We start from the raw sequence: 27,031 nt of genomic DNA, 5'->3' as shown, positions 1-27,031 counted from the left end.
TCATATTGCCAAAAACTTGAAAGGAATACGATGTTTTTTAATAGGTGAGTGGATAATTAAACTGTGGTATATCCAGACAATGAAATATTATTTGGTGCTAAAAAGAAATGAGCTATCAAGTCATGAACAGATATGGAAGAAGATTAAATGCATATTACTAAGTGAAAGAAGCCACTTTGAGAAGGCTACATAGTGTGTAATTCTAACTATATGACATTCTGGAAAAGACACAACTATGAACACTTTAAAAAAATTAGTGGTTGCCAAGAGTAATAGTGGGAGAGGGAAAGATGAATAGGCAGAGCACAGAGGATGTTTAGGGCAGTGAAAATAGTCTATGATTTTATGATCTATGTCATTATACATTAATGTCCAAATCTTTAGCATGTACTACACCAAAAAATGAACCAAACAGTTACTTAGGGAGTTTGGGTGATAATTATGTCTCAATTTAGGTTCATCTTTGCTTAAAAAATTGTACTATTCTGTTGAGTGACGTTGATGATGAGGGAAAGTATATATGTGCGGGGCAGGGAATATATGGGAAATCTCTGTACCTTCCTCTCATTTTTATTGTAAACCTAAAATTACTCTAAAAAATAATCTCCAGAAATGTAATTGAGGCACAACAGTTGTGACCCAAGGAGTCAGGGACAATTTGAGGCCAGTGAAGGTGGTGGGAAGAAAGGACTGAGGCATAGAAAATTAAGAAAAGATCACAGGATATAAGATGTTAAAGGTACTAGAAATAAACCTCATGCATGTGGAAAATTTACTGAATAATTCTCATTTTTATTTACTCTTTGATTTTTATTTACCTGATTAAAGTACATCTGTGCATGAAAGTAGAGCTATGCTGTAAAGAGGGAAAAAATGATTACAGTTTTTCAAGAGAAAGGAAAGCCAGTTAGAATAATTTGTTCCTCTCATTTAACACATAGATTTCAAATTCCTAAATTTTTGAAGAATATGTAAGTGCAGCCAACTTTTAAAAAGATAATTAATATGAAAATCAATATCTGTAATTATCATTTTTCAATATTCACTAGCTATCTTTCCTCACCTATTCTGCACCTGGCTTTGAGCATACACAGATAGCACAGAGAAGTGATGGAGCCAGCTCAGGTTCTGAAGCCAGACTGACTGCTTGAGTTCCAATTTTGATTCTGCCACTTAACAGCTGTGTGACCTTGGAAAAGTTGCCTAGCCTTCTGAGTCTAATTTTCATCCTTAAAAAATGAATATAGTAACAAACTCACATCAGAGTGTTGTTATGGGTATTCAGTGAGCTAATATTTATAAAGTCTTGAGTATGGTGCCTAGTATCAGAAAATATTTTATGTCTTTATTAAGCAGAATAAGACACAATAAACAGAATAATGCTGTAAGATTAATGTACATATAAAATATGTTTTCAAAACAAAACAAAACAAAAACAAAACAAAAAAATAAAATGTTTTCTTATAATATGATCATAATTATAAAACCACAATTTCAAATTAAGAATATTATACTCATGTCTATGTGAAAGAAGTACTTACTTGAATAACTGCATAATTAAATCTTTTGCATCCAGGCATCCTGGGAGGCTCTTTCATTGGCCAGCAATGGAAGCTTATGCAGTTGATTAGACTTACTTTATCCCAGGTTGCTCTTCAGATTGATAGAGGTGTCTCACCATTGCAGTTGTTCCACATTTCCAATAGTTTATTTCCTCTTCAGCAAATCCAACCCTTCTTGCTCTCTGAGTCAGCAGTTTGAGGACCAATGTCTTTCTTTCCCTGTCTAAAGATCAGTAATTTTTAAAAAAGATCTTAAACAATAAGAATGATTTTTTTTTTTTGGTTCTGTATAGCAAATGTTTTCTTCACTAGCATTGTAAATCTTTAAAGTACTCTTTTGAGATTCTTTACAGCTGGTGAAAATACATAGTAATAAATTCCTTGAAATTGCCTTTCTGTGTTGCGAAAAGTTCCTCCATCAGTTTGCCTTCCTTAATGGGTGGTTTTCCTTAAGAGTTATTTGATTCTTCCCACTTGTTCAAGCAACAAACAACCTCATTGTTTTATTCAATGTTCTTTGACGTTTCAATTCACCTCAAGTTCTTTGTAATAGAGCTTTCTTATTATATACTCTTTCTTTCTTTGGAAGCATTTGAAAGTAAACCACCAATTATTTGAGATGTGTCTGAGCATAGTGATTCTCTGAAGATCAAAAACTGTTTGTTTGTTTGTTTGTTTGTTTTTTCCCTATAGGACTGGCTTGACCATGAAAACTGTTCTTTTGGTGACTGGTATATTTCTTGCAGATTAGTGACAGCTAGAGGTGTGATGATACCACTTAGAGTATCACAGAAATGAAATTTCTGCTTCTATTTGCTTTGTTGATGCAAAAAGTAATTCAAGAACTGTGCTTCATTCCTAATAAATTCTTTATTGAACACAGTATAGATGGCTGAACATTATATTTTTATTAATTATTAGAAGTTTAAAAACTGGAATTAGAACAGCAAAAACATTCTGACTGAGTCTCAGGCAAGGTTCCTCCCTTTAACAAACAGCATTATTTTTCAATTACAGATTTAATTATTTTATTTCCTTTCCCTGCTTTTGAGAATCCCATTAACATATGCCCTGGTCAAAGGCAGGAATATAAACTTCCACTTGGTTCTGCCAGTTGAGATAGAGAATCATGAAATTCGCCACTTTTTAGCATCCAAAACCTTTGAATACTTCAAGAGGTCTTTATCTATTCTGATAAAAGATTATATTTTGGCATTTTTCTAATGTTCAGTTTAGTTACAACAGACATTTTTTAACACCTACTATGTGTTTGGTACTGAGATAAATAAGAAATTGTCTTGGCCTTAAAGAAGGTGATGATGTGGTGGAGATGGCTGGAAATGCAGCTGAAAGTTTCAGTTTGATGGTGTGAATTGGTGAATAAATAAACAACGCCTTTTTGTGGGAGAAAAAATTCAGAGCACCAGGCCCTGCTTTGAGAATGAGGATTGAACTTCCTTGATTTATGTGGAACTCCATTTATATATGTTTATTACGTGATATTGCCTGAAAAGTATGATCACAACCATAGTGGTATATGGTGGTCTCAACTCTGTTTTTCTTTAATTAAAATAATTTTTGTATTTATTTAGTGTCCTTGTCAATTATGATGACCATTATTCTCTTTTATAAGCTTGTCATTTGTATGGAAACTATGTGTGTGTGTGTGTATGTATGTATAATAATACTGGAAATCAATTCTTATTTTTAACTGACTTAATTAACTGGCTTATATTTTTCCCCAAACAATTGTTTAAGAAGCTGCTTTTACCCATCTTCAGAAATCCATCTGCATAAATGAAACTGGACAAAATATACAGCTAACAGACTATATTATTGAAAATCAGAAAATGTTTAGTAAAAGTTTTAGTAAACCTCCACCATAACACATTCTGGATGATGAAAATTCCTTGAAAAGTTGGCTAAGACTTTACTCAGCCAACATATAAATGAACACATACACACAGATAAACACATGCACAATTATTTTCAGAAAAAATTGTCTGTGTAATTGTTTTCTAAAAGGATTTGCTTTATATTCACATACAGTAATATTTCATCTAACAAGAGTGGATCTGTCAATTTCTTCTAAGATGAACAGAGTGATAAACCTAAAGGATTTTTTAGCAGATTAGTTATATTTTACCAAAGCAAACAAATTTCCCAAGCTTCATACTTTACTCCTAGGAGAGTTCAATAGATGTTTAGATGACATAGTTTACTTATATTTAACATATAATAAGCCTGAAAATATGACTTCCAAGGCCAAAGAAAATTAAATGTAAAACATTTTGAGGAACGGAAAGGCTACTACAGGAGGAAATATATCAATTAAAAAATCTGGAAACTATAATTTTTAAAATGTAAATTATATGAATATCATATTTTAGTAGTACTCTTTTATACCATATAGTATATCATGTAAAATGTATTATTGTATGTTAAATGTTAGTCATTTTTACTTCATCTTACAGAATGATTTTTTATACATTTTTAAGGTTAAAACATAAATAATAATAAAGTATATGAGACTTAATAATATTAATGAAGCTCTGTGGGGTTGACAAACTCAAGTCCTTGGGCAAAATCTGACTACAGCTTTTTTTTCTTTTGTGGATAAAGTTTTGTAAGTATACAACCACACCCATTTGTTATATACTGTTTGTGACTACTTCTACTCCAAAATGGAAGAGTTGAATCATAGTAACAGAGACTATACATCCCATAAAACTGAAAATGTATGCGTTCTAGTCCATTAGAGAAAAAGTTTACCAACCCCTTCCTCTAAATGAAAACAACTAAAGAACTGACTAAAATGTAACAAATCATTATTTATGTTATAAATGCATTTTTAAAAAGATTTTATTTATTTATTTGATAGAGAGACAGCAGAGGGAGAAGGAGAAGTAGCCTTCCTGCTGAGCAGGGAGACCGATGCAGGACTCGATCCCCAGAACCTGGGATCATGACTTGAACCGAAGGCAGATGCTTAACCATTTGAGCCACCCACATACCCCTAAATGCATTGTTGATATTACAATAAAAGAATTCACAAAAGTATAGTTAGAAAATATCATTAATAAAAAGATTCTATTAAATAGATATGTAAAATATTGAGTACATGAGAAAAATAATAAAAATTGTTGTTGTGATACTTTTTGGAGAACATTATTTGTATTCCTAAAACATATAAGAGAAGACTTAAATATAGTTACCCTACATTTAGGGATAGGAACATTTAATATTTTAAGATGACAAGTCTCCCAAAAAGATCTTTAGGTCATGCAATTTCAGTGAAAAAAATCCAAGTAGTTTTCTTGTAGAACTTGCCAATTGGTCCTAAAAATTATACTAAACAGCCAAAAGCTAAAAATAGCTAGGTACTCTGAAGATGACACTTGGGGAAGGGATTCTTTTTCTACCAGATATCAAGACTTAAAACTAGGCTATCTAATTGATATAGTGCTTTTATAATGATTAATAGTAGCTTAGATGAACATATGAGCAATCAGAGTCCAAAAATAAGATCCACATATGTAAACACTCTTGATATAAACAAGTATCATGAAAAACAGTGGGGAAAGTTGTGGGAGGATTCAATAATATGAGCTAAGGAAATTGGTTACCTATGCAAATAGAATAAATAAACCTACTGTTTACTTCACATCATACATAAAGATCAATTTAGGATCACAAACTTAATTATAAAGGGAATTAGCTAAAAAATATTCTGAAGGAGTATGTAGCAGAATTTCCTCATGATGTCATGATAACAAAAGCTTTTGAAATGAGATACTTACAGAAGTATACTTTAAGGATATTCATTGAAAATCAAGAAAGTTTTGGGACACCTAGGTGGCTCAGTCAGTTAAGTGTCCTGCTTTTGATTTTGGTTTAGGTTATGATCTCAGTCAGTGTTGTAAGATCGAACATGCATCAGGCTCCACACTGGGCATGGAGACTGCTTAAGATCTTATCTTTTCTTCCTCTACCCCTCCCCGCAAACAAATTTAAAATCAAAGTTTTAACTGGACCACTTTATTAAATCATGCACAAAAATAAATTCAAAATGGATGAAAGACCTAAATGTGAGATAGGAAACAATCAGAATCCTAGAGCAGAGCATAGGAAACTTTCTGACATTGGCTATAGCTACCTCTTAGTAGACATGTCTCCAGAGACAGAGGAAACAAAAGCAAAAATAAACTGTTGGGACTTCATCAAGATAAAAACTTTCTACATGTTAAAGGAAACAATCAACAAAACTAAAAGGCAACCTACAGAATGGAAGAAGAGAATTGCAAATTACATATCTCATAAAAGGTTAGTCTCCAAAGTCTATAAAGAACTTAACAAACTTGATACCCCCCCCAAATTCTTAAATCATCAGTTAAGAAATGGGCTGAAGACATGAATAGACATTTTTCCAAAGAAGGTATCTAGATCGCTAACAGACACATGAAAAGAAGCTCAATATCCTTGTTAGGGAAATACAAATCAAAACTACAATGAGATAACACATCATACCTCTCAGAATGGCTAAAATTAACAGCACCAAACAATATATGTTGGCAAGGTTGTGGAGAAAAGGAAACACTTTTATATTGTTGGTGGGAATGGAAACTGGTGCAGCCACTCTGGAAAATAATACAGAAATATTGATTTGAAGGTACACATGCTCTCAATGTTTATAGCAGCATTATCAACCACAGACAAAATATGGAAAGAACCCAAATGTCCATCGACTGATGAATGGAAAAAGAAGGTGTGGTATATATAAGAATATTACTCAGCCATCAAAAAGAATGAAAGCTTGCCCTTTGCAATAATGCAGATAGAGCTAGAGCATATTATGCTAAACAAAATAAGTCAGTCAGAGAGACAAATACCATATATTTCATACATGGTATTTAAGAAATGAAACAGATGAACTTAGGGGAAAGAAAGAGATGGAGGCAAACCATAAGAGACTCTTAACTATGAAGAGCAAGCAGGGTTGCTGGAAGGGAGGTGGGTGGGAAAATGGGCTAAATGGGTAATGGGTATTAAAGAGGGCACTTCTGATGACCACTGGATAGTTATATGTAAGTGAAGAATCACTAAATTTTACTCCCCAAACTAATACGAACCTATATGTTAACTAACCAGAATCTAAATAAAAACTTGAAGCATAAAAAAAATACCAATTAGGTTTTATTCATCCCATGATACCCTAAGTAAAGAAAAGGCACACTTTCAATGAAGATTTTTTTCAACACACATAAATGGGAAAGAACCAACATTTTGACTATATAATCATCTACAAATCCAAAGGAAAATCATAAAGAAAAATACAAAACATATACATCAATCTTATGCAGAAGAGAAATTATGAATTAAGGACTTGACAAATTCAATGAAGTTCTACCACTTTAGGAATCCAGTAAATATATAGTAAATATTTTTGCACTTTAAAATAAATGCAAATAAATAACAAAAATGTATAATCAATAATATTACTTACTATCAAATTGGAAAAAATTAAAAATCAGAAAATGCATAATTTTGGAGAAGCTGTGCAGAAAGACATTGCATGCATTTATGATGTATGTAAGAGTATACGTTAGAACATGCATTTCAGAAAACAGTTTGGATTGGATATTAGATGTTAAAGTGAAAACACATCCTATAGCACAGAAACTGCATCCTTAGGCATGTATCTTAGAAAAATATTACATGTTGTATAAGAACACATGTATAATAACGTTTACATTATCATTTTATAGCCAAATACTGATGACACAAATGTTCATCAGCAAAATAATTAATAAATAATCTGAGCGTAGTCATGCAACAATGAAAAGTGAATGAACTACATCAACATGGTTGTATTTCAAAAACTTAATATTCAGCAAAAATATAATAATATTTATTCTAATGTTACTTAAAATAAGAGGTAAAGAAGAAATAGGTAAAACTAGACTATAGATAAAACTATACTATAATAATAGGTAAAACTATAGGTTATAGAAATAGGCAAGAAAAAGGTAAAATATACTCTTGTAGAAATAGGTAAAACTATAGGTAATAGGTGAAGAAAAAGGTAAAACTATACTATATTGTAGTTACATACAATTTTACCAGGATATAGTTATAAATTAATATCTTAATAATTAACATAATGGAAACCTCTGCCTAACTAGGAAAATTTGATTTTTTTAGTCAGGTAGTGGGCACATAGAAGCTCATTTTATTGTTACTTTTATATGCTTATTATTCATTGAACAGTTTAAGAAGTAGGCTCTATAATTATAAAAGTAGAGAATATAGTTAAGAAAATTATAGTTCTTTAATGGTGAATATGGAAAATCCCAAAGTGCAGTTCAAAGTACTTATTTTGGCTATAAGCAAAAATGTAAATATTAAATCATTTTCACATTGAGATTAGGCTGACACAGTTATTTCACTTTATATTTAAGCTTGTTCAACTGAATCTTCTTTATAAGATCATATTAAACTCAGAATAAATGGATATATGAGCCATTGAATTTACCATTATGTGGATAAAATTCTATTTTGAATATAAAGTCAGAAAGTGTTTCTGCTTTATTAGAGAGTCTGCTATACAAAGCTACCAAAATATATCATTTTTCATATAAAATTTAAATCACATCAGAGCAATTAATTTAAAAATGAGAAACCATGTAACACATGAATGATATTGATCCATTAAAGAACATTAGATTTCATAAGTGTTATAGCTAGTGAACATGTGATGAGCACTTACGTATGAATACCTATAATGTATGCATTTCAACATATGCTCCATTAATTTTTTACTAAGATTTACATGCTAATTTTTTAAAATTTATGATTATTTAAAGTAATATTAGCTTTTACTTTAACTGACATTACATTTCATATCATAATATAGAAGTATTTTTAGTTCTTAGTGCTACTTTAAAATAATTGTGACTATGCCACTCTTATATTTTCTGCAGTATAATATTGCAGTGAAAGAGCAATATCACTAAATGATATGCTAGAATGATTATTTCTAGTGGTTGAATGGTATATTCCTACATATCAGAATGATTAATTCCTCCCTTGTAATAAGAAAATAAAAATATCTCAAATAATAATGCTATAAAAATGTTTTTTCTCATCTATAACTAGTCAGTAATACTTATTGAGCACTAACGATGTTTAGAAAATTATGAAATATATTTTATTTGTCCAAATGTTATCTTTTAATTAATTGGTTTCATTTTTGAACTATACTTCTGATTAAATTATACATTCAGTATTTTCAAATTAGATAAATGAAAGTGCTGAATCATGCTGGTGACTCCTTCAGAATTAAGTGTAGTCATTTAGGACCTCTGAGGACATAGAAAAAAAACTGTATCTCTTTGGCAAGAAAAATCAGCAGTCCAGTGCTGAAGATATTGTATGAGTTGTTCCCTCCCAAACATAAAAAAAAATTAATGCACAAAGAAATATTTGGGATGTATCTGATGTTTGGTTCATGGTTATCGGCTAAGCTGTGCTCATGTGCTACTAGGATGTAGTCTGGGCCGTTACGAGTTTTTATATTGTAGGTACTGTGACACTTATAGAGGAACATGTTTCCAATGTGTTCATTAGGTACTATTTTTCATTGTTGATCCACTCCTTTCCTGCACTTGTAGATATATCTTTTATATGAACCAGAAAATTTATGATTTTTAAAAGACTTAAAAAAATTCAGTTGACAGAGAAAACTCAACAGGACACACAGGTACATACAACATACATAACCTGCCAAGTAGCAAAGAGTACTTTGTACTTATATTATTCTTATGAGTATCTGATGTGTATGAATAATTCAGACATTAGAAATTCTGCTATCAATACATTAATATTCATTGATTAATTAATCATTTATATGATCTATCCATCTACAGAGAAAGAGAAAATGATGAAATATGAAGTATTTTGAAATATGAAGCATTTTCCCCCTTTGTATGCCTACTAGTTCCTTCCTTGTGTTAAGAAGCTGCCATATAATTTCTCTCCATTGTTTTTTAGGAGAAGAAAGTCAAAACCAGGATAAGGGTCTTCAGAATATTTTTCTAATTACAGATACTATTTTATATAAAAATTCCTGGACAATCTTGCCAGAGTCTCTATCCTTCCTTTATCTTCTATGAAAAGGGTTTAGATATTATTGTCCCATTGATTATTCTGAGTGATTTTTGTCACTCATTTTATATAGGGATGATAAGAGCAAGCTAACAAAATCTAAACAATACAAAGAGAAGTAGATCTTGTTTTAAAGAAACAGTCACTTTAGTTTGCCAAAGCTCATGCTTTTGACCATAATGAGTAACTTGCATCAACCCAATTACCCTGCTGAGAACACTAAAAAGGTTGGATAACAGCAACCAACCAAACAACTGTCTGAAGGTATTTGAGAGCAAGCAAGGAACCAGGGGATTTGAAGGGCCATGATTCAAGAAAGAAAGGAAATACAACATTTTGAACCAGACATTTCCTGTTGCTTTCCTTTGAGGCATCTGCCAATTTTTAAGCATTATAGGGATGCATAAGAAGAAAACAGTAGTTCGGGACTTTCAGGAGTCTTGCAGTACAAGAGTGACAAAATTTGGAGTTCAATCTACCTAGACAATCAGGATTTGAGGAGCCAAGATACTGGAAAAAGAAAAGCAGAGGAAAGGTAGCTTGATATGCCTTTCTTTTCTTTCAGGTATTTGCTAATTCCTAAGCTTTATAGAACTAAGGGTATCAGAGCCAGTAGGATGGATGGATGGACAGAAGGATAAATAGATTATAGATAAGTAGATAGATAGATAGTAAGAAGTTGGCTCAGACAATTATGGAGACTGGCAAATCCAAAATCTGCCAAACCAATATCCAGTTTGAGTCTGAAGTCTGGAAGATGCTGTAAAACCAGGAATCACTGATATTTAGTGAGATCAGCTTGAAGGCCACTGGAGAGAGAATTTCCTAAATTCTCTCTTATTTGGTTGCAGATCAGTCTCTTGTTCTAATCAGGCCTTCAGCTGATTGGATGAGGCCTGCTACAGAATAGAAAGCAATCTACTTTATTCTGTGTATAAATTTAAAAGTTCAACTTGCCCAGAAACTCCCAGAATAATATTTGACCAATTTATCCGGATATTCCATGACCCAATTAAGTTGACACATAAAATTAACCATCACAGAACACAAGTAAAAATATGCAGCTAAAAATCTAACAAGAAGAACTGTCATCAGTCTCATAGTGTTTGACAGGTAGCAATTAAGAGTTCTATGTCTAGGGGCACCTGGGTGGCTCAGTGGATTAAGCCTCTGCCTTCAGCTTGGATCATGATCTCGGGGTCCTACGATCAAACCCCAAATTGGGCTCTCTGCTCAATGGGGAGTCTGCTTCCCTCTCTTTTTCTGCTTGCCTCTCTGCCTACTTGTGATCTCTCTCTCTGTCAAATAAATAAATAAAAAAAAGAAGTTCTATGTCTAGTAAGGTAAGAAGTTCTGATACATGTTAGTCTATCAGTAGAAACCCAGAACTAAAACCAGCTTCAAATACCTCAATACCCAACGATTGGATCATGTTAATCTGCTTCTACAACTCACTACTTAACTGTCAGTAGGAAAAGCATCTCAAAGGAAGATGATATCTACAGCAATAACTGTTTTTCATACTCCGTGTTCAGCACTGAATAAAAAGAATTAAATGACACATGAAAAATAAAAAAAGACACATAGCAAATATTAGGAAGGCAAATTTAAACCAAATATGTCTGTAATTACATTAAATATAGAACACTAAGTATTTTAATTAATAAACAAAGATTTTCAGAATAGATAGAAAAAACTCCTGTATGACACACACTCTGGTATGACACACCTTATTAAAAACATACTGGAAGTTGCAAAATAAAATAATGGAAAAATGGTAAACCAGAATACACTAACCCAAAGAAAGCTGATGAAGCTCTACTAATAGCAGGCAAAGTAGACTTTACTGCAAGAATATTATTAAAGGTAAAAAGAGATATTTCATAATTAGTGTGAAATTTATATACACTAAGAATTGTTACCTCAAAATATATAAACATTGATGGAAAAAAAAGAGAGAGAGAGAAAGAGAGGGAGGGAAGGAGGGAAAGAAAGAAAGTGAAAGAAAGAAAGGAAGAAAGAAAGAAAGAAAAGAAAAGAAAGAAGAAAAAAAGTAGAGGAGAGAAGAGGAAAAGAAAGGAAAGGAAAGAAAAGAAAGATAAAGAAATGAAGAGAGGAAGTTAGGAAAGAAAAAAAGTAAACAAGTCCATGACTATAAAGGGTAATTTTAATAAGTATCACTGAGTAACTGATAAGGGACCAGACCCCCCACAAAAAAAAGTGTCAGTGAATATGTGGAAATTCTGAACAACACAGTGAACAAACTTGATCTAATAGACCTGTATTCAACATTGCAAACAACAATTGCAAAATGTATATTCCTTTTAAGTGCCCATGGAACATTTTAAAAATTGATTTGATATTAGGGCATAAACTGAGTCTCAACAAATTTCAAATGATTATGTCCTATAACCACGTAGAATTAACCAAACATCAGATAAACTCCACAGACCAAGTTTAACATTTATCTAAAAGATCAATTAATGTTTCACAACTGAACTTTTAAAACTTAAGGATATTTGATTATAATTGTACTGGTCTTAACATGTCACCAAATGATGATTATTCAACCCAGGCCCCTTTGGTGCTGAAAATCTTCCTATATTAGAGAGAAAGAAACACATTTCTTTATTCTCAAAGTTTTAAGATAGTAATATAATATTTTTGATAGAGTGCCCATACTTATGAGAGCATTGCATATTATAGAACAAACAATAGAGTACATAGTTTATTAGAAATCAGGGGGGTAACTGGATTACCCAGGGAACCTTAGAAAAGTAATAGGGATTAAACTGGGTTTTAAGCTAGGTAGAATTTCAAGTCAACACTCAGTGTGTAAGGTAATTAAGACAAGTGTTTCATGTGAATGAAAGGTAGGAGGTAGGAGTGCCTTGAGAATGCTTGAAGAAACTACTCTTTTTTGAAGAAAAAAAAATTTCTTCTTCTACTTTTCTGGTCTGATATCATATCTAGACCTTTCTTGCCAAAATGCATGAGGGACATAATAGGAAGCTTTATTTAGTTGACTTTAAAGAGGACTTTATTTACCAAATCTACAAATTGACTTGAGTTGTAGGTTTTACTTAGAGACTGCATAGTTATTCATATAATCTTCAAATATCAATTCTTTTCCTACAGACTGGAAATGTCTTCCTCTTTGGCTCAGCATATGGATTTAGAATGAATGTACCCAGAGAATTTAAGCAGGAAGGCCAGTCTCTTAGCCAGTGGGTTGAGTGATCCCAATCAGGCTGTCCTCACATTTAGGTTGGTTCCTGTTTCTACTTGTTAGATATCATAATACAACCCTAATATGGCCCAAATCCTCCATACGTATATGAGAGATTATAAAATGCAGCATTTCCATATCAATTTCTTATTGTACAACATTAAATGGCTATGAAATGTACTTTCTAAATAGGTCATTTAAATCATAGGGGAATGTTGTGGGGTTTTTTTTTGTTTTTTTTTTGTTTTTTTGTTTTTTTCCCTGAGACATAGACAACTTTAAGAATCTAATGAAAGCTATAGACAACCTTTCAAGGAAAAAAGAGAGATTTACAAATAACCACTAACTGGCATGAGACATTAGGAGTTCAAGAATATTCTGGAAGTCCATCCTTGTCTAAGGTTATGAATCCCTGATCTAGAGAGGCTTTGTATTTTCTGTCTGCCTCTTTAGCCCCTTAGTGGGGAAAAATGATCCACAGGATTAAAAATATTACCCTTCCTTGGTTTAAAAATAGCAATTCTAATTTTAGTTATTGATCTTGTTTAATGTGTAAATGCTTGAAAGCTAGAAGCACTGGAAAAATAAGACAGGAAGATCAAAAATTATACCTGTAAAATCTACTGTTTTTCAGAAACAGTAAAATGCTGTTTGAAACAAATCTCAATGTTTTCACTCAAAGGAAATCTTTTTTTTTTTCAAAGATTTTTATTTATTTGACAGATCACAAGTAGGCAGAGAGGCAGGCAGAGAGAGATAGGAGGAGGAGGCAGGCTCCCTTCTGAGCAGAGAGCCGGATGTGAGGCTCCATCCGAGGACCCTGGGATCACGACCCGAGCGGAAGGCAGAGGCTTTAGCCACTGAGCCACCCAGGTGCCCCCACTCAAAGGAAATCTTAAGGTTTTACCAACTCTTACCATTCAGAAGCTAATGTTTGGCTCATTTATTATTAGAGAAGTATAACCATTTTTAATCATGGGAATACGTCATTTCCAGGGTGCCTGGGTGGCTCAGTTTGTTAAATGTTTGCCTTTGGCTCAGGTCATGATTCCGGGGTCCTGGATCAAATCCCTCATCTGGCTCCCTCCTTGGTGGGGAGCTTGCTTCTCTCTCTCTCCCTTTGCTCCCTTCGCCCCACCACCATTCATGCTCTTGCTCTGTCAAATAAATAAATAAAATCTTTAAAAAAAGGAATATGTCGTTTTCCAATAGAGGGAATTATCAATTTATTTTTCATTAAAATAACATGAGAATTTAGAAGTGAGAGATATGGCTCCTTTTGTGCACTTCCAACAACCATCTCCAGCAAAATAAGATTATCTACCTAGCTTTAATGAATGTTTCCCCCCAAATTGAGTAAGATTTTCTTGAATATAATTTAAATAGCTTTGTAATGTTGCCAGATTTCAAAATTTCTCTATTTATTGAAAATTTCAGAAAATACAGAGTTACAAAGTAGACAATGATAGTTACCTGCACTTTAATCATTCAAAAGTAACTATACACATCTAATATGTATCATTTAATATATTTCCTATATCAGTATAAAGATATCAAGAGGGTTAACAGGTACGGAAAATTACACAGCATGTTGTTTTGAATCTGCATTTTAAATGTATCTTAAAATGTCCAAAACTTAAAATTAATACATACTCAGTGTTGTAACTGAAAGAAAAATATAAGTTTTAAGGAAAAGGTAGTAAGTCTTTTGTCATTTTAGCTCCACCTCTCCCCTGAATAGGTTGGTGCTCACACTTGCACAACTTCCTCTGAGCTCACATAAGCATATGAACAATTATATAAATATTTACAGATTACTGTTTTTGTGACTGTTCAGTTTATAAAATTTTTCAACATATATTTTTACCTGCTATTTGTTTTTTTCATTATAAGAATTCTTACAGGATAAGATACATAGATGTCACTAATTTTATACAGTATGTAAAAATTTAGATTTAGTTGAATACATACACGCATACACACTCTAACTGGTGGCCACTAAAGATTCCAGTTGGGGGTTATTAAAATGTGCTGCATTAAACTTATTATAAATATCCTTAAGAATGCATTTATTTCTATAAGGTAGATAGATTCTAGGAGATGGGTAAAACTTTTTTATGGATAAAATGTTTTACCCATTTTATGGATGGATAAAACATTTCATATATTCTTTATTTATTTTAGTAAATACTGCTAGATTATTTCCCATTTTAAAAGGTTTTTATATTTTCAAGTTATGCACAAAAGTATTGCCCTGATCTCATAGGTTAGAGTACTTTAATATTTTCAATCTGATAGATGAATAAATATTTCTCTGTCTACTAGTAAGGTTGAGAATATTTCTTTTGTGTGTGGTTTATTTAGTTGTTCTCTTCTTTAAATTCTTTTTTTAAAATAATTTGGGTGGCTCAGTGGGTTAAGCCGCTGCCTTCAGCTCAGGTCATGATCTCGGAGTCCTGGGATTGAGCCCTGCATCGGGCTCTCTGCTCAGCAGGGAGCCTGCTTCCTCCTCTCTCTCTGCTTGCCTCTCTGCCTGCTTGTGATCTCTCTGTCAAATAAATAAATAAAATCTTTAAAAAATAATAAAAAAAATAAAATAATTTGGCATTTTCTCTAATTATTTGTTTTTGTTGCTTGTAATTAAGTCAACTTATAGGTGTTAGATATTTTAGGGACATAGTAAATTTCATCACTTTATTTTTGTGTCATTATGTTTATTTTCCTTTTCCATCCATAAAGGTCTAATTTCTATATTATTAAATTTTCAATTTTAACTAAGAAAAGCTATATAATCTTTTTTCTTTCCTAGTTCCAAAGTATAAAGGTTTACTCTCAATACATTTTTTTTTTGTCTTCTTGCTCTTCTCTTTGGAGTTACTGTTGTAAAACTATTTTAAATCTATGTTATTTTAAAGTACCACATATTAGTATGTTATTTTAAAGATAGTTAGTTTAAAATAGCTATAAAAATTAGTTATTTTAAAAATATTATATGCTGATAAATTTTATTTACATTCACCAATTTTTTTATCAACTGTTTTGTACTCCTCTTTGGATTCAGTATTGTTCTAACTAAAATTCTCCTTTTTAAATTTGTTTCACATGATGTCAAAAATTAGCTTGATGCTTTTCTTCATTCCATATTGCTATTTTAAGTAAATATAGAATTCTAGCTTGAAACTTATTTTTTCTGAGCACTTTGAAGATGAGATAGTTATAGGACAGAATGGAAATATAAATATTAATAATTTAAATAATTCAATAATATAGTAATTCAGTTATACAACAATGTTTACATATAGACCATATGTAAAAGATATTGGAAATATAATACTTTCCTAATAATATTAGGGAGTTTGATGATATCATTGACACATCAAGAAAGAAAGCCTTAAGAATATTAAAGTCATAAAGGACTTATGTTTTCATAATGGTTTATTAGGTAACACAAACTAAGTCTTATCCTGAAAACAATTAGAAAATCTGGAAAACTATATATAGAAAATATCTACTTGAATATACTGATCACTAACAAGATGATGAAGGGGTACCTGGAGGAGAAAGATAAATAGAGTACACCAAACAAAACCTGAGCAGGAATACAAAATACAAATATATATCTAAGTTTTGTATATTCCTTCATTTCTAAGACTCATCTTTTCCCTCTTCTGGAAAATTTGGTGCTGTTGTCACTGACCTGATAATTACTCATCTCCCATTATTTTTAATTCCTTCTAGAAATCCTAGTACATGTATACTGAATGCTCTCCTTCTGTCTTCCATATCTCTTAAATTCTTATTTCAAATTTCTTCTATATTTTATGTTTTACTCTGAATGCTTTTCTTATGTTTTATCCATTTTGTGAATTATTTCTTATGTTTTAATTAATGTGTTCATTGAGTTTTTTAATAACTTCTTATAACTTTTTACTTTCAAAAGTTTAATTTTGTTCTTTTATAAAATGCAAATGCAGTAAGATCTAATAAGTTAATTGTATATAGATTCTTTTAGATGGTTCTTTTTCTTTTTCAAGTTCTCTGTTGAGTTATCCTCATAGGAGTTTTGTCACTTGTGAAGCTTGTAAGTTTTTACTGTGATTTTGTTATTAGTAGGGATTGCTTCTTATGTGAGTTCCTTTTATCCTCAATTCATCCATAGGGTTTTAAATTTGCACTTTCCCGGATCCTAGGTACTAGATGTATACCAAATTGTAGAGTAATTTTTAAGCTTTGAGTCCTGTATGATGTATAAATGTACACTCTTCACCTACAAAAGTTATAGACCTAGGATCCTGATTTTGTGACAACTCTACCCAGTTCCCTAGCTAGACTAGTGGAGGCAACAAACTAGACTTTGTTGCCTCCATTTCACAAAGAGGTGATTTTCCAAGGTGCTGCCTCCTGATGGCGCACGGGAGAAGAATGAAGCACAAACAAGTCAGCTGCAGCTGCAAGGGAAGGGGAGCAGGGGTCAGTAGAAAAGACTGTCGCCCCAAACAACTCCTTGGTCTCATGTTTATTAGAAAGTGGGTAACAATCAACAAAGAAACTGGAGATAACACATTGACCATGAGTCTTGTAGATACATAAGAAGAAAGACAAAGTATGTCTTGTCATGTAGTACATGACCTACAGTAAGCAAGCCCAAACAAAAGGATTGTCTGACTAACTACTGGTGCTCTTCAGGGAAGGGGAGATAACGAAAAAATGAAGCAGGGGGCATTGGGCCGGCCCTGAGTGAGCCAGGCATCCCCAGCTGCTCCGCCTCAAGGACGTATATCATCTTCTCCCCCAGAGGCCTATTGCCGGTACATGTTTTTCTTAAGGCTATATCTAAACATGTTTCATAACTAGTGTATTTTCTCATAGGTTATATTTTAAGCAGTACTTTGATCTTGGGGACAGTTACACAAGGTCTTAGGCTTTAGGTAAGAGGGCTCAATTCCAGTTCCTTGCTTTGCATGGTCCTGGGTCTCATTTCCTATTCCTACATGTATGATAAATCCCAGAGCTCCACCCTTTAGGCCTTTATCCTAGTTTGATATCACTGTGAACCACTTCAGCTTCATCAGTGTCTGTTTAAAATTCCTCTTTAATTCTGAACTTGCAGATTCAAGCTCAGCTATCCATTCAACTCAAAAGAAGACAATTCAGCCTTTTTATGGATTTGAAATGGAAGAGTGGATGTCCTCTCATATTATCTTAGGCATATAGACCTAATGTTTTTCCTAAGAAGCTTCTCAATTTCATAGATATAGATGATCTATGCTATATATTTTTCCCCAGGCAAACATAAATACAGGTCTTCTATGTAGCTAAATATATTCTCATTATATAGTAATAATTTACAATACATATCCTAGTGCAAAATTTTGAGGATGCTAAATATTTATCCTTTACATATTAAATTAGAAGACACTATGTGTGAATATGAGTGTGTATAAATATATATACTTATAATTTATATACTGCATAACAATATATTCATTTCATTATTACTACTAACATATGAGGATAATAAAATAAACAGAAGACCAAGTATGTAAGTGTACTTTTTTCTTCACTCTTTCAACAAATATTTATTGAATGTTTACTATGTTCCAAGCATTATTCTAGATACTTAAAATGAATCAGGAGATAAAACAGAAGATCTATTCTTTTTTTTTTTTTAAGATTTTATTTATTTATCTGACACAGAGAGAGATCACTAGTAGGCAGAGAAGCAGGCAGAGAGAGGGGGGAAGCAGGCCCCCTGCTGAGCAGACAGCCCAACGTGGGGCTTGATCCCAGGACCCTGAGACTGTGACCTGAGCCGAAGGCAGAGGTTTAACCCACTGAGCCACCCAGGCACCCCCAGAAGATCTATTCTTATAAGTTATTTCTTTCATTCTAGTGAAAAAATGGAAACTTTTTTCTTGCCTTGGGAAGGTAAAATTGGGTAGAAGTATGACATCCATGCAAAACTGTTTAGATCCCCTTCTTTCACAGACTTGGAGTTTGATCTGCCATCATCTCTTTTGCAGACTCTTCTAGATTGTTTCTTTCATCATCACTAGTATTTTTATGTTGATGAGTGATAATGAAGCTTAAGCTACTTCTGTATTTTTTACAGCTTCGACAATGGAGTACCTTTGGAACCCTAGAAGTTGAAGCTCAGACTGAATCACAAACAAAGGAGTACTCAGTGATCACAGAAGAAGATTGTGAAATTCTTAAAATCTCTGCAAAGAATTATGCAAGATTTAAATCGGTATGACCATATCTAATACACACACACACACACACACACACAATATGTGTGTAAACTCAAGCTAAGTTTTGCCTTTAGACAGAAGATGTCCATATCTTTTTAATGTTTTAATATACTTAACTTGGAGACAAAAATATGGCTTATTTGATGAACATTATTTAAGCTTATGATGATGATGGGTAGTTGAAGTGGAAAGAAAGGTCTCTATGGGTATATTTTATGTATATTTTTAGCACTTTGGGTTTTTCATGAATTTCAAATCCATTCATTTATACATTCATTTATTCAGGTATTTATCAACAAACATATGTTTTGGGTGTCAACAGCTTGTCACGTGTTAGGGATACCAGACAAACATACAGAGAGATCTCTAAATCTGTACAGTCCACCTGAGGAAAAAGAAATACTTGGGAGTGGCTGACATGCTATTTCATTGTTCTAATAGATATTAAACACCCAGAGTTGGGTGAATAGGTGATCACAACTAAATTCTGGGCCCCCAATTCTGCTACATTAAGATAACTTATTTACTTCAAGTTTACCAATTTAGTCTCCTTTAATCAACTCCAAAATTTTCCCTTTTTTTGATTTCTCCTTTCTTGGTGACAGAAAGTTTTTTTATAAATGACTGCATTGAAAGGCCCCCATTGTCCTACTCTGCCAGCTTTTCTGATAGGATCTAAGTCTGGTACAGGGGCAACAGAGCACTGGTATCAGCTACGGTTGTGTGCTCAGGTTGGAGGGAGATGAAGAGCATCCACCTTTTAGATTTAGGTCTCTAATAGTTAGGGTTTCTTTTGATACAGTTGTCTCAGTGTCATTGGTACAGATGACTTTCTCAGAATTCAGCTTCCTTCCAAATCCCTGGTTTCGAGTGGCTAGCTTAAAAAAAAAATCATTTTGTATGTTTTATTTTCAAAATATGAGTCAAGGATTCAATATTATCAAGTACAACTTTTGAGTTTAGTCTTGACTATGACAGGATTTCTTAAAAATGCTAAAAACACTTATGGAAGTCTAAAAATATTATGAAAGGGGGAAAAATACAATTTTAGTAGCAAATCTGAAGATTAAAATTTCAATATGGTTATGTGATCATAGAATGATGCTCCTACAAAATTCAAATGTAATTTATACAATTTGCACTCGTATAACTTTTATTTTTCTGTTACTGCCATTTATCTATCTACTGTACATTTTCCCTTATTTTTTAATAACCTTTTTCAGGAAAAAATAAAACTCGAAAATAAAGAAAAGGTGAAATTAATTCGTAAATGTCCATATTATGAAGAGTGGCCCACTTTATCCATACGTGAGCTAGTTGCACTCATTAAATGGAAAAAATTTCCTCCAGGTCATGGTGAGTTTAATGCAATTTTGGATCATTTTCTTTACATAACATATTATTGGAATTAGTAATTTTTCGTGGTTTTAATGTTTTATATAATATATCTTCATATGAGTGTTTCTCTAACTTCTTAATGTAGTCTTTTAATTGGACATTTAGATTATTGCCTGTTTTTTATTAAAAAATCATTATGTATTGGCTTGAAGAGTGATCTCAGAACTTGCCTTACTTTCATATCCCTCTGTATTTCCTCATGGCCTTGCCCTTCTTGCCCTATCCAGTCAATGTAAGGACAAAAGTAGAAATGCAGTGAGAAGTTTTATTCATTTTTCCTGTTCTCCTGATTGAACACCTACTTAAGGAGCAAATTTGCTTCTCTGTACTTGCAATACACATTATCAGTGGAAAATATAGAGAAAAGGTGAGGCTGAGAGAAGGAATAGCAACAGTGAAGCTGCCAACATTTCCAGTATTTGGCATGGCAGGGATGTGTGGATTTCATGCTTACATGTACAGAAAAAGTGTAGGTGGCATTAAGTCATTTTGCATAATTGTTTCTATCTATGAAAGCCTATTAAATGAGAGATGTCAGCTGATATGGACTGAATGTTTGTGTCCCACAAAATCCATTTATTGAAGCCCTAATCCCCAATATGATGCTATTTAGAGGTGGGACCTTTGAGAGGTGATTAAGTCACTAAAGGAGAGCCCTCATGAATGGGATTAGTGTCTTTATATAAAAAGAGACATGAGAGATGATCTCTCTCTCTCTCAGCCATAAAGGGATACAAGAAGGCAGCTTTCTGCAATTAAGAAAGAGGGATCTTACTGGACACTGAATCTGCTGGCACCTTGATCTTCAACTTCCCAGCATCCCAAACTGTGAGAAATAAATGCTTTTTGTTTGGGCCATCCAGGCTTTGATATTTGTTATGGCAGCCCAAACTGACTAAGACACTGACACAAGAGGAATTGTGGTAGATGGGTCAGAGCAGCTTTAGATCTCCTTCTAGTAAGAATCCTTACTGCCCTACAAGAGATAGTCACAAATAAGAGAGAGGTTTGCAGCCTTGCCTGGCTTTTCTCTTAGTTGGACAGTGGATTATAATAGAAGATATAATGTTCAAGAGAAATACTTCCATTTCAAGGCTACAGAGCCATAAATGTAGTAAGGGATATGTTGCCAGGAGGAGAAAATTTCTGAATTAAATTTAAAATTAAAATGCTAAAAAGAATGAGTCTGAGTTGCAAATTCCATAATGTAACTGTTAATAAAAATATGGTGGAGTTAAGAAAAATCTGGCTAAGATACCCTTTGAGGGAGTCACTGTGTAATAGAAAGGTGAGGTGTAGCATAGAACCAATACAGAAGGTTCTTTTATTAGAAGAAAAGTAAGTATCACTAGAGGCGAGGTTATGCTTCAAAAACCAAGATTCTCTAATAAACTTGTTAAATTTGTAGAGATTATACTCGTTTACAGAATTTATTCCAAATTTCTTTCCTGTGCTTATTTTTATATTTTATTTATCACTTTTTGAAAATAGTGTTTAACCCATAGTTATCCAAATATATATTTTTTTCTTGCTTGCAAAAATTGAATTTTAGATGTATTTTTGTTTATGAGACATTTTTTTCTAATGTGTTATTAATGCCACTTTTGGCCAACAGTATATTTAAGAAAGCAATTCCCTAACTTGGGAAAAATTAGGAATTGGACAGTTCTAAAGTCTGCATATTTATTGCATAGAAACTTTTTTTTTAAAGATTTTATTTATTTGACAGGCAGAGATCACAAGGAGGGGGAGAGGCAGGCAGAGAGAGAGGAGGAAGCAGGCTCCCTGCTGAGCAGAGAGCCTGATGTGGGGCTCGATCCCAGGACCCTGGGATCATCACCTGAGCCGAAGGCAGAGGCTTTAACCCACTGAGCCACCCAGGCGCCCCTGTATGGAAACTTTTTTTTTAATATGGGCATTTTGATTTATCATTGGTTCCTCCTTTTGTATCAGATATGTCACATTTTGGTCCATGCCTCATTTCCAGGGCTATTTTGTATAAAAAACAATGTCTCAGTCTTACCTGTTAGGACATTAATATTTTTAGGTGATTAAAAAGGAGGAAGAAGAGACACCTGTATGGCTCAGTCAGTTAAGCATCAGACTCTTGATTTCAGCTGAGGTTATGACCTCAGGGTCATGAGATTGAGCCCCACGGTGGGCTCCATGCTCAGCCTAGAGTCTGGTGGTTCCTCTCCCTCTGATCCTCCCCCTGCATATGCTGTCTGTCTCGCTCCTTCTCTCTCTCAAATAAATAAAATATAATTTAAAAATAAATAAAATAGGGGCGCCTGGGTGGCTCAGTGGGTTAAAGCCTCTGCCTTCGGCTCAGGTCGTGATCCCAGGGTCCTGGGATCGAGCCCCGCATCGGGCTCTCTGCTCTGCAGGGAGCCTGCTTCCTCCTCTCTCTCTCTGCCTGCCTCTCTGCCTACTTGTGATCTCTCTCTGTCAAATAAATAAATAAAATCTTTAAAAAAAAATAAATAAAAATAAAAATAAATAAAATAAAAAGGAGAAAAGAAACTATAACAAGATATTTTCAATTATGTATGTGAGACAGAAGAATATGGAATTTTAAAAAGGGGAATAATTATGAGCTTTTAATGTCTTTGATTACTAATGATGACTAATATGTGCCTCACTCTAAAATATCAACAAAATATTTAAATTTAGCATCAGAATTAAAGTAGTTTCTTAGGCTAATGCTGGGTTCAAGTTCTTTTTACAAATGTCTTTAAAAATAATGGTGGAATCCATCTATTGTATTGGACAGTCTGTGATTATATTGAATAAGTCAAAAGTAGCATCATTTTCTGACTGATTCCCAAATAAAAATATGTAGTGCTTACATTTATACAGTTTTAAAAATCATTTGTCCTCCTTAGAGAACAATGACAATTATAATAAATGATCTTTAAAGCCTCTTTCAGTTCTGAAATACTGTGGTTCTTATAAATAAACATACATAGGTGAAGAATAAGTTCTGTCAACCTAATCAAATTTTCTTATATAGCAGTGACAAACATGATATATCAAAGAGAAGCATTAGATGTAATACTTTTCGACTTTACTCAAGATTTATTTTGAATTTTTATCAGAAAGTGTAAAAACTCTATCTCAAATTATACTTTTATTATCTTGGTTTAAAATTAGCACTAGTATGATTTCCAAAGCATAATAATGTGTGTTTTGATCTTCTTTTAGGAATGTGTATTGGATGAAGTTTCAGAGAGATTTAGTTAATTACTCAAAAGCTTGATAGAATTTAGGATTAATCCTTGGCAATCTATGAAATAAGTAAGGCTTATTTCTGGCTCTATTTCCTTTGTAACTTCCTAAGTCTTCTTACTTTTGCTTCACTTGCCAAAGGATCCTGACTATAATAGATGTGTACAATGCTGCTGGTAATTTGGGCATGTGCAGCTCCTATCACCCTAATTAAAGTCTTCCCAGGTGTTATTTTTTTCAAAGTATGACTTGCTGGAAAAAGACAACCAGCTTATCTCACTAATCAGCTTGTTTCTGTGGTTATTGTATATAAGAAAAAAATGTTAACTTGGTATCAGTGAACTATTTATGTATATCTTATTATTATCCTGCATACATCATTATGCTCCATTTTTTCCAGGCATATGATGTAGCAAACAATAACTAGAGATACCTTTTTTTTTTAAAGATTTTATTTATTTCTTTGACAGACAGAGATCACAAGTAGGCAGAGAGGCAGACAGAGAGAGAGAGAGAGGGAAGCAGGCTCCCTGCTGAGCAGAGAGCCCGATGCGGGACTCGATCCCAGGACCCTGAGATCATGACCTGAGCCGAAGGCAGCGGCTTAACCCACTGAGCCACCCAGGCGCCCCACTAGAGATACTTTTAAAAAGTAGTAACCAATTTAGTTCTGAAAGATAAAATGGCTAATATAATAATAGTAAAAAAATATCTTCCTGGATAGTTAATAAGTTTAGTTTTGTAAGAAACTACAAGTTGTCTTCTAAAATGGTTGTACTCTTTTGCATTTCCATTGTCAGTGAGAGTTCCTATTATTCCACATCCATGTCAGCATTTAGTGTTGTCAGTGTTCTGGATTTTGGCCACTCAAGTAGATTTATAGTGGTATTTCATTGTTGTTTTAATTTGCCTTTCCTTGAAAACATTTGAGTGAAGCATCTGTTCACATGTTTATTTCTGATCTATACATGTTTTTGTTGAGGTGTCTATTTGGAACAAGGCCCATTTTTTAACCCACTGAACCACCCAGGTGCCCCTCGGGGCCCAAATATTTTGTTATTCTTAAGAGTTTTTGTATATTTTGGATAACAGTTTTTTTTTTTTCCCTCAGATATGTGTTTTGCAAATATTTTCTCCCAATCTGTGCTTTGTCTTCTCATTCTCTTGACATTTTTCTTGATTGGTGGACATGAGGTACTTTGTAAATAGAACTACTATAAATAGGCTTTAGTAATATGTTTATAAGGTATAGGGGAAGAAATGTTTTATAGTCTTGTGATTAGGACTCAGTCTTTTAGTGGACTTATGTCTCTGGAATGGGAGTTTCACTTATACTTCTTAGTTCTCTCACTCACCCCTACCCCCACATTAGATAGAACAGGATGGTCAGAGTGGACTGATGTTAGGTACGTTCCTTCTCTAGTTCAGTTAGGTTCCGATAAAATCCCACTAGGTTAGGCTCTGGTTAACTAGTTTTCCCCAAGGCAGGTCTTGTTAAACACAGTGCCTTGCCTATTTCATTCCAGAAGCTTAAGGAATTTTCCTCTAATATATACTGTAGGAACCTAACAGAGACCCAGAAGGTAAAACTCACAAAAGTGTGGGATTTCCTGAATCCTGTGTCTCCTTGGAATTTCAAACTCAGATTTGGCCACAGTGAACCTTCAGTAATTTGTCAAGTACAGTTTTGATTTTTCTACCCCAGCACTGGTTCCTGAGGAGATTTCTGTTCTGGCAAGTTGCAGTTGTTTGTATTTACTTATTAGTTGCTCCAGTTTGTGGGGCAGAAGTTTTTCTTTTGATCTCACTCCTCTTAGAAGTTAAAAATTCTTTATTTTTCAGGTTTTTTGTTTGTTTTGTTTTGTTTGTTTGTTTTTAGCTCTTTACTTATTATTAGAGTGAAGTAATGACTCCCGAGTTCCTTGGAAGCTGGATCAGAAAAACTGATTTTTCACTGTATTTATTATTTCCTTTATGTTTGTTCCAGAGCTAACTATATACATCACAACTTACCAGAATCTACTTCAGATTTTGACTAACTTAATTCCAGTTAGATATAGAAATATTACCATATATAACTCTGTTTTCATTCTTCATATGCCATTATCACTATACATATTACATCTATATATGTTCAAACTGAACAATAAATTGCTATTATTTTATATGATTTTACATCTTTTAAAGGAACTGTGAGAAGGGAGGAAAAGTATATGTTTATAATGTTAAATGATTTATTTACCATTTCTAGCTATCTTCACTTATTTCTGTGGATTTGAAGTATCACCTGATATGCTTTCCTTAGTCCAGTATTAGTTTACTCCAGTTTACCATCTTGTGCTGTTATTTGCAAATATATATACACACGTATATAATAGACCCCAAACCAGGATTATGTACTTAAAATCACTCTCTAAGTCATTTAAAAGAAGAAAGGAGAAGAAATATGCACTTAACACTGATCTCTATAATTACATATTTACCTTTAGAAGTACTCTTTAATTTTCTAGCAGAATTGAATTACTGTTTGGTGTTCCTTGCTTTAAGTCTGAAGAAGTTCCCTTAGTATTTGTGATAGCAACAGATAATCTCAGGTTTTATTTAACTGGGAATGTTTCTCTTTTTTGAAAGATACCTTTGTTGGTAGTGTTGTTGTTGTTGTTGTTGTTTGACACACTTTGAAGACATTATTCCACTGTCTTCTGGTTTCAAATTGTTTCTGTTGAGAAGTGAGGTGTTCATCTTATTGTTGTTCACTCTAATTGATGAGTCATTTTTCTCTTGTTGCTTTTGAGATTTTCTCCTTGTCTTTGACTTGTATCATTTTTACTATAATGTGTCTTCCACTTATTTCATCTTACCTAGTTCCAGAATCCTGCCACCATGTTAACTTTTTCTCTCCGGTCTTCTCTCCTGTCTTCCCCACCTTCCTTTCTCTAAGCTACACTATATCCTATACACTTTAGTATACTGACTGGTACTAAAATAAAATTTTATCTCATCATTCATCATTTATCATATCATTCATCAAAATTTATCTTATCATTCATCTCCTTAATAATATTCTTTCTTCCCATTGTTATTAGATTAAAATACAAAATCCTTAATATAGTTTAAAAGGCCAGTTGCATCTGGGCCTTGACTGTGTCTCCAAGTTTTATATTGAATCATCCTTTTTTCTGTTCGTTTCAATTTTC

At 33.1% G+C, this 27,031-nt stretch overlaps 1 protein-coding gene across 1 annotated transcript in view; it reads left to right on the top strand.

Moving 5' to 3' along the window:
* The window catches only part of CNBD1 (cyclic nucleotide binding domain containing 1), a 472,936-nt gene that overhangs the window by 273,734 nt on the left and 172,171 nt on the right, over window positions 1-27,031 (top strand). Inside the window, exons 7-8 of the mRNA XM_047728365.1 lie at window positions 19,067-19,204; window positions 20,432-20,564. Of these exons, the coding sequence (XP_047584321.1) occupies window positions 19,067-19,204; window positions 20,432-20,564 (271 nt within the window). The remainder of the gene's footprint in view (window positions 1-19,066; window positions 19,205-20,431; window positions 20,565-27,031) is intronic.

Source organism: Lutra lutra, chromosome 4 (assembly GCF_902655055.1).
Source record: "Lutra lutra chromosome 4, mLutLut1.2, whole genome shotgun sequence".
In the NCBI taxonomy this organism is placed as follows: domain Eukaryota; kingdom Metazoa; phylum Chordata; class Mammalia; order Carnivora; family Mustelidae; genus Lutra; species Lutra lutra.
This window is presented reverse-complemented; position numbering and strand designations above follow the sequence as displayed.